This window comes from Oncorhynchus clarkii, chromosome 19 (genome assembly GCF_045791955.1).
Source record: "Oncorhynchus clarkii lewisi isolate Uvic-CL-2024 chromosome 19, UVic_Ocla_1.0, whole genome shotgun sequence".
Taxonomy (NCBI): Eukaryota; Metazoa; Chordata; class Actinopteri; order Salmoniformes; family Salmonidae; genus Oncorhynchus; species Oncorhynchus clarkii.
In genome coordinates, this window is record NC_092165.1 from 48,439,534 (window position 1) to 48,453,331 (window position 13,798).

At 44.4% G+C, this 13,798-nt stretch overlaps 1 protein-coding gene across 1 annotated transcript in view; it reads right to left on the minus strand.

The window, feature by feature from the left end:
- Positions 1-1,658: 1,658 nt before the first annotated feature.
- LOC139375342 (filamin-A-interacting protein 1-like) overlaps positions 1,659-13,798 on the minus strand; it is a 30,004-nt gene continuing 17,864 nt past the window's right edge. Inside the window, exons 5-6 of the mRNA XM_071117037.1 lie at positions 4,160-7,169; positions 1,659-3,477 (exon numbers count right to left, since the gene is read on the minus strand). Of these exons, the coding sequence (XP_070973138.1) occupies positions 3,271-3,477; positions 4,160-7,169 (3,217 nt within the window). The 3' untranslated portion in view covers positions 1,659-3,270. The remainder of the gene's footprint in view (positions 3,478-4,159; positions 7,170-13,798) is intronic.

Here is a 13,798-nt window from a genome sequence, read left to right on the forward strand (position 1 = left end):
ACCTTGAAATCAGCCCTTGCCTTAACAGGAAGCCAGTGTAGGGAGGCTAGCACTGGAGTAATATGATAAACATTTTGGGTTCTAGTCAGGTTTCTAGCAGCCGTATTTAGCACTAACTGAAGTTTATTTAGTGCTTTATCCGGGTAGCCTCATCGCAGTTACAGATATGGTAACCACGATGAGGGCAGGTATTTGGCGGGTGGGAGTGAAGGACACTCTACTGGTATCCCTCCCGCTAGTTAGCAGGGTCAAAACAATTCAGATAATACATATTTACCCTTTTGACCCACATTCAAAACTGTCATGCAGGAACGCTCAAGGAGGGGCATTCATGTAAGAACCGATGGGATGCTTGTGGGTGTTCATGAAGGAACTGCCTACATGCAGGAACACACTGAATTGCGGGCTGCAGTTGCGCACTAGTTGAAAGCAAGTCTAAGAAGTGGTAGATCTGTTCTATGTGCGCTATTTCTATGCTCCCCGTTCTTAAATTTAGTTTCTTACGTCTTTTACATTTGATTAATACACCGTCTTCAAACAGTTGAAAATATATTTAAAAGCGGTCTAGATGGTACAATGATTCTCTACAGTAGGTGATTTTTAATGCACTGTAACGTTGGATACCAGACGCCGATAAGCACTGCATGGACGGAGGCATCAACGGAAATTAGGCAAACTATTTGAATTTTAGCAACAAGGAAATGGCGGAGCAATTTCTGCATATTGCACCTTTTAACATTTTGAATTGATCACCTTGTGTCGCAGTGGATTTTAAAATATGCACTCATTGTTTCATTATGTTTACATGTGACACTGGACATATCATCCTCATAGGATGAGGCTACAATACGTTATATCTCAATTCACTGTAGTCTATATGATTTACAGTATACCCTATTCAGACTTCACTGAAGTTCCCTCTGGGAAAATACTCTCATTTTTTAAAAAATATTCTATTCTAACCCCATGTTTACTGACTAATTTGTGACACAAAGCACCCAAATAATATTTATGGATGGATGTATATGTCAGTGATGTAATAGATTGCAAGTGGTAGATTTTTCTGGACTGACTGACTGTAGGTGCTCTATACTTGAATATTGCTTTACACTACACTAGGTTTAGCTCCAAGACTGTCAGCCAATCATAGCTTTCTCTGGTGATTTCCTGCTAACATCAACCGCAAGTCTATGGGGCCGCAGATCCCCTACACTGATGTGACCATCTCAAAGCCTCCAAGCCAGGGGCCTGGACCACTCTCTCGAAAGCTCTCTGGCCTGCTCCCTCCCTCACACTTTGACCTCATGGCATCAATGGTTGTGTCACATGACAATCTACCCTAGTGAGGTTTGACTGAATCCTTCCAAAATGTATCTATTCACCTCCTCAACTGAGCTTTTACTTTAACATCCCTGCTACTTCAGCCATATATGAACCATTCTTCTTTTTGTCCCACAGGCCATTTGCTCTGAGTGAATTTGCTCATATCCATATCAGCATACAAAAAAGACCAGCATAGAAAATGTATTACAATTATGTTTCTTTCAATTGTTTCATCACGTTCACATTAATTCAATCTGTTCTATTATAATTGACAATGCTCATTGCTTGTGCATTGAGTTACGTTAAACTGTAAAGGCAGGTCTATTTTATACACATTTAAAACATGTAGAGATATTTTATTTATGGCATAGACATTACAAAATATATTTTGACGCATTTTGAATTCCTATATTTCTATACATACATTTCCCACAGGGGGTCTCAGGCTAGTTACGCTTTGACTCACAACAAACCCATCTAATGACACTGGTTTGATTCTCTCATTGGTCGATTGAGCAAATTAGAAACAATATTATTCTTTCATTCAGAGGGCACATGGTTGGTGATTGTAGACACAGGCAGAGTTGATTTTAATTGCTCTATGGCAAGTGAGCGCTCCACAATTGAAAGATGACTGTGCCAATTTGGCTCTCCAGTGTATCACAGCAGAAGCATTGATGTATACGGCCATTTGTTTTGATATATTTTCCTATTTATATATTTTCCAATTTCATAACACACAGTAAGTCAATACAAACACAGCCTAGTCAGTAAATGAATGTGAGATGAATTAATTACTATAGTGAGTCTGGTTCAACTGATGCCTTGCCCAAAGAATGCATCCAAAATAATGTTAGAGAACATTAACATTGTCCACTCAATGTTGCATGTATTCTCAAAACAATATTCTGTAGGTCATCTTTCAAAAAAAATAATGGTTATTTAAAAACCTTTACATAAAAAGGACACGTTTAATTTGCTGCAAACCAAATGATATGGCCTCCATATTAAATGCAGTACAAAAATGCATAATGAAAAGCTCACTAGGTGAAGCAGTCCCCTAACAAGTACATGAAGCAGTTAATAGCAGAACTACCTGACAATACACACGGCCTCTCCCCTTACAAAATGCACACATGCCAGCGCTTATCAAACAACGCAGTTCAGTTGATTTCATCCACATTACCCACACTGAGAACAGAATATAAATAGTTTCTAAAAATATAATATATTAGATATGTGTACTGTTTTCAGTTAGACAAGAACACAATGATCAACTCAGGCTCCTGCTCAATAGAGAGGAGCCAAACAGCTTTCCCCTTTTATTTTTTGAATTTTTACCCCTTTTTCTCCCCAATTTCGTGGTATCCAATTGTTGTAGTAGCTACTGTCTTGTCTCATTGCTACAACTCCCATACGGGCTCGGGAGAGACGAAGGCTGAATGTCATGCGTCCTCCGATACACAACCCAACCAGCCGTACTGCTTCTTAACACAGCGCTCATCCAACCCGGAAGCCAGCCGCACCAATGTGTTGGAGGCTACACCGTGCACCTGGCAACCTTGGCTAGCGCGCACTGCGCCCGGCCCACCACAGGAGTCGCTGGTGCGCGATGAGACAAGGAGATCCCTACCGACCAATCCCTCCCTAACCCGGACGACGCTAGGCCAATTGTGCGTCGCCCCACGGACCTCCCGGTCGCGGCTGGTTACGACAGAGCCTGGGCAAACCCAGGGACTCTGATGGCACAGCTGGCGCTGCAGTACAGCGCCCTTAACCACTGCGCCACCCGGGAGGCAAACAACTTTCCCTTGTCTAAAAATCCCACCTCGCTCTCTGTCTCCAGGTCATTTAATGGTGCCTCTATACTGAGCACCTTTGACCCATAGAACATTACTATGGGTTGGCAGCTTGTTTGACTTCTGTTCCCTGTTAGCGTCTCTGGCTCTAACAGCTTTTCCCTCCATTTTGAAAGGCTGTTGTGCTGCTGATTGTAGATTTCTTCAGCTCTATCCTCATGGACTGGCTTTCTGCTCTCTGCTCCAGCCTCATTCCTCCAGACATCCCCAGGCCTCCCAGCATGGCTTTGCCCGTCTTCAGGCCCTTGGACATGGGGATACGGGTGAGCCCTGCCCGGGGTGGGTGGGCATCATGCTGGGCGATAAAGGGATAGGACAGAAAGAGGAGAGGGGGTGAGAGAAGAGGAGGCCACAACAGAGAAACGGGTAGAAGAAAAGGATAATTTATTGAGGGGGAATATCAATGAAAACATTTCCCTTAGAGAACATATACTATAGGAACTGTCCTTCTTTCAAGACCAACTCAGTGGGGGAGTAATGCTGAGAGTCATGTTACGGCGTATGGCAGCCTACTGGCTCTGTGCTGCCTTTCTTCTGTCAGTAAGGATGTTTGTGTCCTGTGTGTCTGTGTGAGAATGAACACACTGAGCAGCAGCTATAAGTGACAGGATGATTGTAACATGGTGGCAGATTGCCACATCATTAGAGCTCTGTTGTCTGGAGGGCTGTTGATAAAGCTCACTCTGTCACGCTACCATTTGCCCCACAAAGACCTCATTATACCACGCATTCAATGAGATGCTACCTTGTCGCCCATCAATATGTTACATAACAGAAAGGAATGTACATGTCCACAATCTTTCAAAATCATTATTTTTATAGTTCATAAACATAATTATTTTCATAGATTTCCTTTTATTAGATTCCTAATTTAATTGTCGGTGCATAGGGTTAACACAACTCAAAGTATAAGTTTGAGCCAGTTAATAACACATTAACATAACAGCCAGGTGAATTGATGTACTGAGGAGACTCACCACAGCTTGTGTTGGTCTGGCAGGGGTGGACGTGACTGCAGTGATGGTGATGCTGCTCATCACTTTACTGGGTGTGGTTTTGACAGTAGTGGCACTATGGCGAGGGGAGCGCAACACTGTGCCTGTGGATAACATCATCTCTCTGCTACACTCTGTTGCCATGCCGACAGGCCTAACCACCACCTTGGGTCCTGTGTTGTTGTGGCCCTCCGAGGGGCCCTTATTGAACTGGGAGCCGTGCAGGTGGATGTGAATCTTGTTGTCCTCTGTGGTGGTGATGATACTGGCATTGGAATTGTACTTCCTGATCGGTGTGGGGACCATCTGTTTCTCAGGGGTCACCTTGAACACGGCTCGGCCCATGGTCATCTCCTGGGGCTCTGGGGAGGTGGACATGTTGGACACCATAGAAGCGCTAACTGTCATGATGGATATGGGTGATATGGGTCTGCCTGATGAGGAGGAGGCCTTGCTGATCTCTGGTGACTTGGCCCTGGAGATGGTGGTGACGGTGACCGGGGACTTGGACCTCTCTGGTCCCCCTGGCCCGGCACTGGCTTTTCCCCTTGAAGCTGCGGCAGTGTGGGTGGGAATGATAGTGATCCGAGGCTTCTGGTGGCCCTGCAGGGTGGGACTGAGGCTGAGGCTGGAGCTGGAATAGAGGTCCTCAGTAGAAGGACTGCTGATCTCCAAGGTAGCCGTGCTGTTCTCGTGGTCTGGGGTCACTCTGATGCGTAAAGGCTGCCCTTGCTTCTGGGACATGGCCAGATCAGAATGCATGAATTCACTGTTGACATGGACAGACTTGTCCAGATTACCACCCTGAGGGATGATTTCCCTCTTCCTCATCCAGGGAATCCAGGACTTCTTCATGCTGAGGTCAGCGGCAACAGAGGGTGAGTAGCGTTCATGACCACCAGCTTTCTCTGTGGGTTTCTTGAGACCCTTCTGTCGAAGATTACTCATGATGTGATTCTCTTCCTGGACGGACTTCCTGATGAACACGGCTGGGGTGTCCTCTTCTGCCGTCTCATTGGCCAGCGCATCAGTCTGAACTCCTGTGGACGCCATGGCAATGTCCACCATCCTCCTCCCGTTCAGACTGGGTCGTAGAGCGCGGCTGTGGCGCTTGGTCACCTCCAGCTCTTTGGTGAGGTGGAGGACCTCAATGCTCATGTTGTTCTTCTTCTCCTCTTCCTCTAGGAACCTCTGCTGGAGGAATGAGTAGTCCACTTGGAGTTGAGAGAGCTGGTCTTCTTTGTGCATCAGCTCATGGATCTTCTCCTTGAGGGCTACCATGTCATTCTGCATGTCTCTGGTGTTGGCGTTCTCTATCCTGCAGCGCTGTCGTAGGTCTGCCTCCTGGCTCTCCACCTCTCCATTCTCTATTGCTTTAGTCCTGGCGATCTGACTCCTCATCTCCTCCACCTGCTGGGAGAGAATGTTGGCCTTGTCTTGCTCCGTCATTAACTTTTTCTCCAGCAGGTCATACTGATCCTCTGTCTTTATCAAATCGCCCTCCACAACCTCCAGCTGCTTGAGACGGTTTTTCAACCGCTCTATTTCAAACGTTAGCTCCTTCACCCTGTTGTCCTCTTTCGAACTCCCATCTGACAATCTTCCCAGTTCCCTCTTTGCTATGTTATTTGTGGATATATTTTCTGCCTCCTGCAATCCATCTGACCTCTTGTTCATTTGGCTGACTTTGGAGCTCAGATCCTTGCTCTTTTTCATTTCACATGTGAGCTTAATGCTAAGTTCTCCTTTCTCTCTGGTGAGGGTCCCAACCTTGGCCTCCATCTCTGATTTCAAAGTCAGGAGCTTTTTACTCTCCTCTATCAATCTCTCAGTCACCTCCATGACCTTGACCTGCTCCACTTTGAACATCTTACTCAGATCATCCCTCTTCTTCTCCTCTAACAGCATTCTCTCCATCATATTATTTTTCTCATCAACCATTACCATAGTGAATGATTTCAGCTTTGCCAGGTCATCTTTAAGGCCCTGCTCAGTCTTTTCCAGTCTCAGCTCAGAGGATTCCATCTCTTTCATGCGTATCTTAACGGCCACCAGTTCGTCGGCAAGCTCCTTTGACACGTCCTTCTCTCTCTCCAGAGTGGCGTGTAACTGGAAGCACTCCGCCTTGCTGGCATTGAACGCCCCCTCTAGTCTCTCCAGTTCCACCATTCTCCTCTGGAGCTTCTCCACTTGTAGTTTGAGTTCTTTCCCTCGACTCTCTTCCTCCTGCAACCTCTTCCTCAGCTCCCTGCACTGGGCCTCTGCCTTGGTGATCTCCTCGTCCTGCCCTTCCATCTGAAATACCCGTTTGCGGAGGTTCTCCAGTTCAGTCATTAGGTTAGAGTTCCCACAATCCCCTTTGCTGATCTTGTCCCTCAGCTCGTCCAGCTCCTCCTTTGACGTCCTCAGAGCCCCGTTGCTCTCCTCCAGCTCCTCCTTTGACCTCCTCAGAGCCCATTTGCTCTCCTCCAGCTCCTCCTTTGACCTCCTCAGAGCCCCGTTGCTCTCCTCCAGCATGTCTTCTGACCTCCTCAGAGCCCCATTGCGCTCCTCCTCTGACCTCCTCAGAGCCCTGTTGCTCTCCTCCAGCTCCTCCAGCGTGTGGGTGAGTCCAGACAGCTTGACATCCAACTGGCGGTTCTGGGACTCCTGGCTGGCCAGCTTGGCTGTAATCTCCTCCTGCTCCTGGGTAAACTTGGCCTGGCACTCACTCAGCTCGCCCTCCAAGCTCAGGGCCCTCTGTCTGTCCTCCTGGGCCCGGGCACTGGCGTTGCTCAGGTCCTGCTCCCTCTGGGACAGCTGCTGGGTCAGCTCCTGGACCCTCTGGCTCTGCTGGTCCATCTGCTCCAGGTGGAGTTGCCGCTCGTCCACCAGCATCAGGGCAAAGGACTTCAGTTTGACCAGCTCCTCCCTCACCTTCTCCAAACGCTTGGTGTTCTCCTTCTCTTTACGGACCTGGTAGGCTTTCTCATTCTCCAGCAACCTCTTCAATCTGGCAAGAGAACATTTTTTTTTTACCATTAAGGATGTGTAAACTGTTCTGCTGGACTGTACATCCTAGAAGTCATTTTATTCGGCGTATCATTCTGTAATGTAATCTTTCACAAATAAAAATATAATTTAAACATCATTCACTTGAGCCAAGCTTGATACTTTGTAGCACAATCATTTTTTGAATTTCTACAGAAATGTCAAACCATAGAGAATTGGTCTCACATGACAGGAGTGATTGAACACAATATACAGTAAGCTGCCATGAAACTTAAACACTAAGATACTATTTATTTACAAGACATGACTACTGACATTTGCTGCTGCTACATACTCTTTGGGATGTATTCAATCATATTGGGATGAATATAAGTGATTATCTCATATTCCCAATTAATAAACCTGGTAGATGTTAGCCTGATTTCCTCTGGATCCGTTTATTTTACTGCATAAAGGATGATCAGGATAAGGAAGGATTAATGAAAAAACACATGATTCTGTGTCACAGGGAACAATGATCAGACACTGAACCCTCCACTAATTATTTCTGGCTCAGATAGCCATGGCTCGCACACTTAATTTGGCAAAGAGCTGCAGCACACTGAACGATCTAGTACACTAGGAAAAACTGCCCAAAACTCCCTTGCTGTTTTCCATCCTTGCTGCTGAAATCAAGACTGAGAAAACAAAATGTGAGTGAAAGTTTGATTAAACCCCCACTGAGCGGTCTCTTTTTCTCTCTGCTTCTTTTTATGCTGTGCGTGTCTATGTGAGGAATCTCTCCACACTGAATGCAAAGTTGTCTTGGGAACTCTCCTCTCCATATTTTGCCTGAAGTTTTTATACAGCAAATCTCACAATGAGCTAGGATATCAACCAAGAAACATATTTCTGACTGCAGTACATTTTATACCAGCAGAAACATTTGCACTCTAAACAACTTAGACACCAACCAAAACTTACCCACTATTCTAGATGAACTACAGGAGAGTCCATGTCTAACATGTTTGCCATAGTACAGGATCCACTCCAAGTTCAGAGTTGGCATTTCTCCACAAGAACTCTACCATCACATTCCAAGCATGTCATCAGGACAATGAAAGGTGAATAAATGCTGTGTGTGTAGCACCGGACTTTTAGCTGGTGATGTCAACTCACCCATAGGCAGTTAGGCAGAGATCTGTGGGGCTCTGGTTTAGACTGTGAGGAAGTAGGAGGGACCCTGGTCAGATGAGGGTGTTCTTTACACTCCTCCTTAATTTGTTTCCCCCCTTTCCTGTGTTCACTAACAGGCAATGTGTTTCAAGAGAAATGGCTCCTACACACAGGCTACTACAAAAGCCTGTGTACACAAGTGATTCAGACACTTCTTACATTACTTAAAGCGGTCTCCATAGACACAGCGCTGTTTTGGCTAAGCCAAATTCTGTTGATGGAAAACAATGCAAAGTAGCCCTGTGATTCATCTCCTAATACCCCTGCCTACAGACAGGAAGCTTTAAGCTCAGTAGGAGAGAGGACAGCGAGTCTGTCTGCTGTTGTGTCATCTTGGGAGACGAGGATCTGCGTTCTGCTCCGTATAAATCTGACGTATAATGGGGAAAACAGATAGGGATAAGCCAGTTCCGCTCCCTGGAGGTGAGGAGACAGACTCTATGAACACTCGGACACATGGGAACCCTGACAATGGTTTTATGAGGTGCTGACTCTGAGAAATATGGTGTGGATCAATACAGAGACCGTAGGCCTAGACCTCTACAGCTCACAGACAAACAAAGAAACTTCTGTCTTCAACAACAAGAATGAATGGCAATGCAATGAATCTGTAATTAACTATTGTCACAACTTCCACTGAAGGTATCTCCTCTTCCTGTTCGGGCGGTGCTCGGCGGTTTTCATCGCCGGCCTACTAGCTGCCACTGATCCATTTTTCGTTTGTGTCTGTCTTATTGTTTACACTTGTGTCTTATTAGTTGATTTCGGTGGGTATATTTACCTCCGCTGCCTGCTAGTCTTTGTGCGGGATTGGTTGCTGTGGTTACGTTGTTAGGGGTGCGTGTCTGCACCACAGGGTTTTCTTTTCTCACGGCAGTTGTGCTGTTTGGTATGAGTTTAGGAGTAGAGGTTTCTCCTCTGTGTGTAGCCTTTATTTCCCTGTGTGTGTGTTAACCTCATTTGGGCGTGTTTCAGTCCCATGTTGTAGTTGGGTTGGGACTGCTCAATAAACAATTGTGCCACTGGGACTTCCTTGCTCTCCTGCTCCTGATTCCTGCACCTCCCTCCTTTAGGAGGTACGTAACAACTATCACTTTTTAGAGCACATCATACTTAAAATCAAATTTTATTTGTCACATGCACCAAATTAAAGGGGAGTAGATCTTACAGTGAAATTACCTCTATACAGAGGATGCGTTGAATTCTAGATTCAGATCTTTTGTTTATGTTGAAGGATTATGAGCATCGGTATCATTCAAATCCCACTGCCAAGTCAGATCACCATGTGCAGAGTATCATCCAACCTCTACAGCAGGGGTGGATAACTCATTTTGCTCCACGGGCCGCATTTGGTCTTCACCGAGGTCTGGAGGAACACACTTAAAATTGGTTATATTTCCCATCGTAAAATGTTTCTAAAAATAGTCCTCTATCCATTGCTTTGCATCGATTGCTCCCTGACTGTCTAGCTTCGGTTTTGATGACTGTTAGCGAGCTGGACAGACTTTTGAGCCATTATAATTTCTACACAGTTTGGTTTTAGTCATTTCAATGTCGATATAAGATTTTTTCACTGAAAAATGAAAAATAATAATAATAATAATAATAATATATATATATATATATATATATATATATATATTTTTTTTAATGACTCAAACCACCCCCTAGCCGAATTGAATTGGCTTGCCATCAGGATCTGGTCTGTGGGCCGTATGTTTGACACTCCTGCTCTACAGTGTGCCACTTGATCTTCATACACACTTACCCACATCCATAAGTCATTGACACCTAAGTAATCGGCACTCTAAAATTACCCTCACACAAAGGTCACAGGCATGATGTCACTGTCAATTGGGCCTACAGCGGCAAGGTCACATTGGGGAGAAGTCACTCACACCTGACCTTCAGACGTAAAGTAGAGCTCCCTATCTCCCTGGAGAAACAGTAATTCAGGAGTTAGTAACTGTGGTCAAATGGCTACCCTGTCAAACCCATCAGAGGTGTAGCAATGTCCTCAGGAGCCCCTCGTGATCTAAGGCCAAGTCAAAGTCTCCAACAAGCAGCAGCATTGACCTTTAACTTCTTATGGCTGCAGGGGCACTATTGAGTAGCTTGGATGAAAGGTGCCCAGAGTAAACGGCCTGCTCCTCAGTCTCAGTTGCTAATATATGCATATTATTATTAGTATTGGATAGAAAACACTCATTTTCTACAACTGTTTGAATGATGTCTGTGAGTATAACAGAACTCATATGGCAGGCAAAAACCAGAGAAAAAATCCAAACAGGAAGTGAGAAATCTATTTTCAACCCATTACCTATTGAAATTCACTTCCTAGGGCTTCTACTAGATGTCAACCGTCTATAGAAATTTGAATGAGGCTTCTACTGTGTTGTGGGACTGAATAAGAGGGGAATGAATCAGACTACTGGCAGAGAGCCAGTTCCAGGTCACGCGCATAGCACATGATATCTTCCTGCGTTCCGTTCCTCCTCAAGACACAAAGGAATTCTCCGGTTGGAACTTTATTGAAGATTTATGATAAAAACATCCTAATGATTGATTCCGTACTTAGTTTGAAATGTTTCTTCGACCTGTAATGTAACTTTTTGAATTTTTTATCAGAAGAAAAGGTCGACCAGCACCAACATTTGGATAGGTGTACCAAACGCGCTAACAAAAGTAGCTAATTGGACATAAATAACAGACATTATCGAACAAATCAAGCATTTATTTTGGACCTGGGATTCCTGGGAGTGCATTCTGGAGAAGATCATCAAAGGTAAGGGAATATTTATCATGTCATTTCTGGTTTATGTTGACTCTAACATGGCGGCTAATTTGACTATTGTTCTGAGCGCCGTCTCAGATTATTGAATGGTTTGCTTTTTCCGTAAAGTTTTTTTGAAATCTGACATAGCAGTTGCATTAAGTAGAGGTATATCTATAATTCCATGTGTATAACTTGTATTATCGTCTACATTTATGATGAGTATTTCTGTTGAATCGATGTGGCTATGCAAAATCACTGGATGTTTTTGGAACTAGTGAATGTAACGCACCAATGTAAACTCAGATTTTTTGATATAAATATTAACTTTATCAAACAAAACATACATGTATTGTGTAACATGAAGTCCTATGCGTGTCATCTGATGAAGATCATTAAACGTTAGTGATTTAATTTTATCTCTATTTGTGCTTTTTGTGACTCCTCTCTTTGGCTGGAAAAATGGCTGTGTTTATTGTGGTTTGGTGGTGACCTAACAATCGTTTGTGGTGCTTTTGCTGAAAAGCATATTTGAAATCGGACACTGTGGTGGGATTAACAACAAGACTACCTTTTAAAACAGTATACGATACATGTATGTTTGAGGAATTTGAATTATGACATTTCTGTTGTTTTGAATTTAGCACCCTGCACTTTCACTGGCTGTTGTCATATCATCCCGTTTTAACGGGATTGCAGCACAAAGTTAAACAACCAGACTATATTGTAATGAAGATAGTTAAACAACCAGACTATATTGTAATGAAGATGGTTAAACAACCAGACTATATTGTAATGACGATGGTTAAACAACCAGACTATATTGTAATGACGATGGTTAAACAACCAGACTATATTGTAATGACGATGGTTAAACAACCAGAGTATATTGTAATGACGATGGTTAAACAACCAGACTATATTGTAATGAAGATGGTTAAACAACCAGACTATATTGTAATGACGAGTTATGAACCACACAGACTGCTGGCATGTTAGGATTCACGGAACATAGAACGTTATCGGCTCTGTTTGATCATGGATTCACGGAACATAGAACGTTATCGGCTCTGTTTGATCATGGATTCACGGAACATAGGTGGAACGTTATCGGCTCTGTTTGATCATGGATTCACGGAACATAGGTGGAACGTTATCGGCTCTGTTTGATCATGGATTCACGGAACATAGGTGGAACGTTATCGGCTCTGTTTGATCATGGATTCACGGAACATAGGTGGAACGTTATCGGCTCTGTATGATCATGGATTCACGGAACAGAACGTTATCGGCTCTGTTTGATCATGGATTCACGGAACATAGGTGGAACGTTATCGGCTCTGTTTGATCATGGATTCACGGAACATAGGTGGAATGTTATCGGCTCTGTATGATCATGGATTCACGGAACATAGGTGGAACGTTATCGGCTCTGTTTGATCATGGATTCACGGAACATAGGTGGAATGTTATCGGCTCTGTATGATCATGGATTCACGGAACATAGGTGGAACGTTATCGGCTCTGTTTGATCATGGATTCACGTAACATAGGTGGAACGTTATCGGATCTGTTTGATCATGGATTCACGTAACATAGGTCGAACGTTATCGGCTCTGTTTGATCATGGATTCAGGATGGTCAAATGATTGTAAGTTTCATAATGACGTGGTCTATAAACATGAGATCCTGAACTCCCTTGAGCACATGTTCAGGTGCAATCAACAGTGGGTCCCTGAGAAAACACATGTTCATGATGAAACAGCATGTCACTCATCCTTTGTTTCCCTGAGGAATGTAGTTGGAGGCGCAGCAGCCTGTATGTGTCAGAGGGTTGTGGATGAAAGATGAGACGCTGTGCCTGTCAAAACACAGCCGTGGACTGTAATCGCTGCTCTTGAGGGGGAAAAGCATTAAGCGCTCAGCTACAGCATAATCGATAAACTACATCTCATTGATGTTGTGTTAACAGAAGTGCACCAGAAGCTAAACTACTTTAAAGCACCCAAAGTCTGGATCACAGGCCGGTGTAGGTTTGATCACAATGATGGCAAGCGGCATTAAATGCCTCTCTTTGGAATACAACTTGTCTCAACCGCAGCAACGCATCTATTCCCTAATTTACAACATACTGCATGTGAAAACGAAGTCAAGAGCAGAGCTAGCAACCCCTTCACTCCAAATTCCTTCAGTAGTTTGGTGTAAGACCTGTATGTGTTTTCGCTTTTCTTCTTGCACACTCACACACGTCAGTGAGCTATTTAAATGAATAGGTGTGAAATGGATGGACATGTAGACAGATTGCTCCCACCTTGCACTGACAGAGAGCATCATCAAAACAGTGGCAACTCTCTACCAGGTGTGTGTCTGTGTGCGTGCGCGCGGCCCTTTCCTGACTCCAGGCCAGGGGAATGTGGGCTCAGCCAGTGCTGATGGAGCAGGAGACCTTAAACACAGGGCTGTAGGCACTAAGAGGAGGTTGTGGAGGGCAGTAGGCTGAACACTGGCCAACCAGGACAGCGAAACAACCTGGCAGAGGCTGTCACCGGTACCGCTAACACCTACATTAAGATCAACTGGACTTAAAGTAGTTCTACCTACTGAAACCTGTAAACTCCAACAACTATCTCAGGTTTGGATTT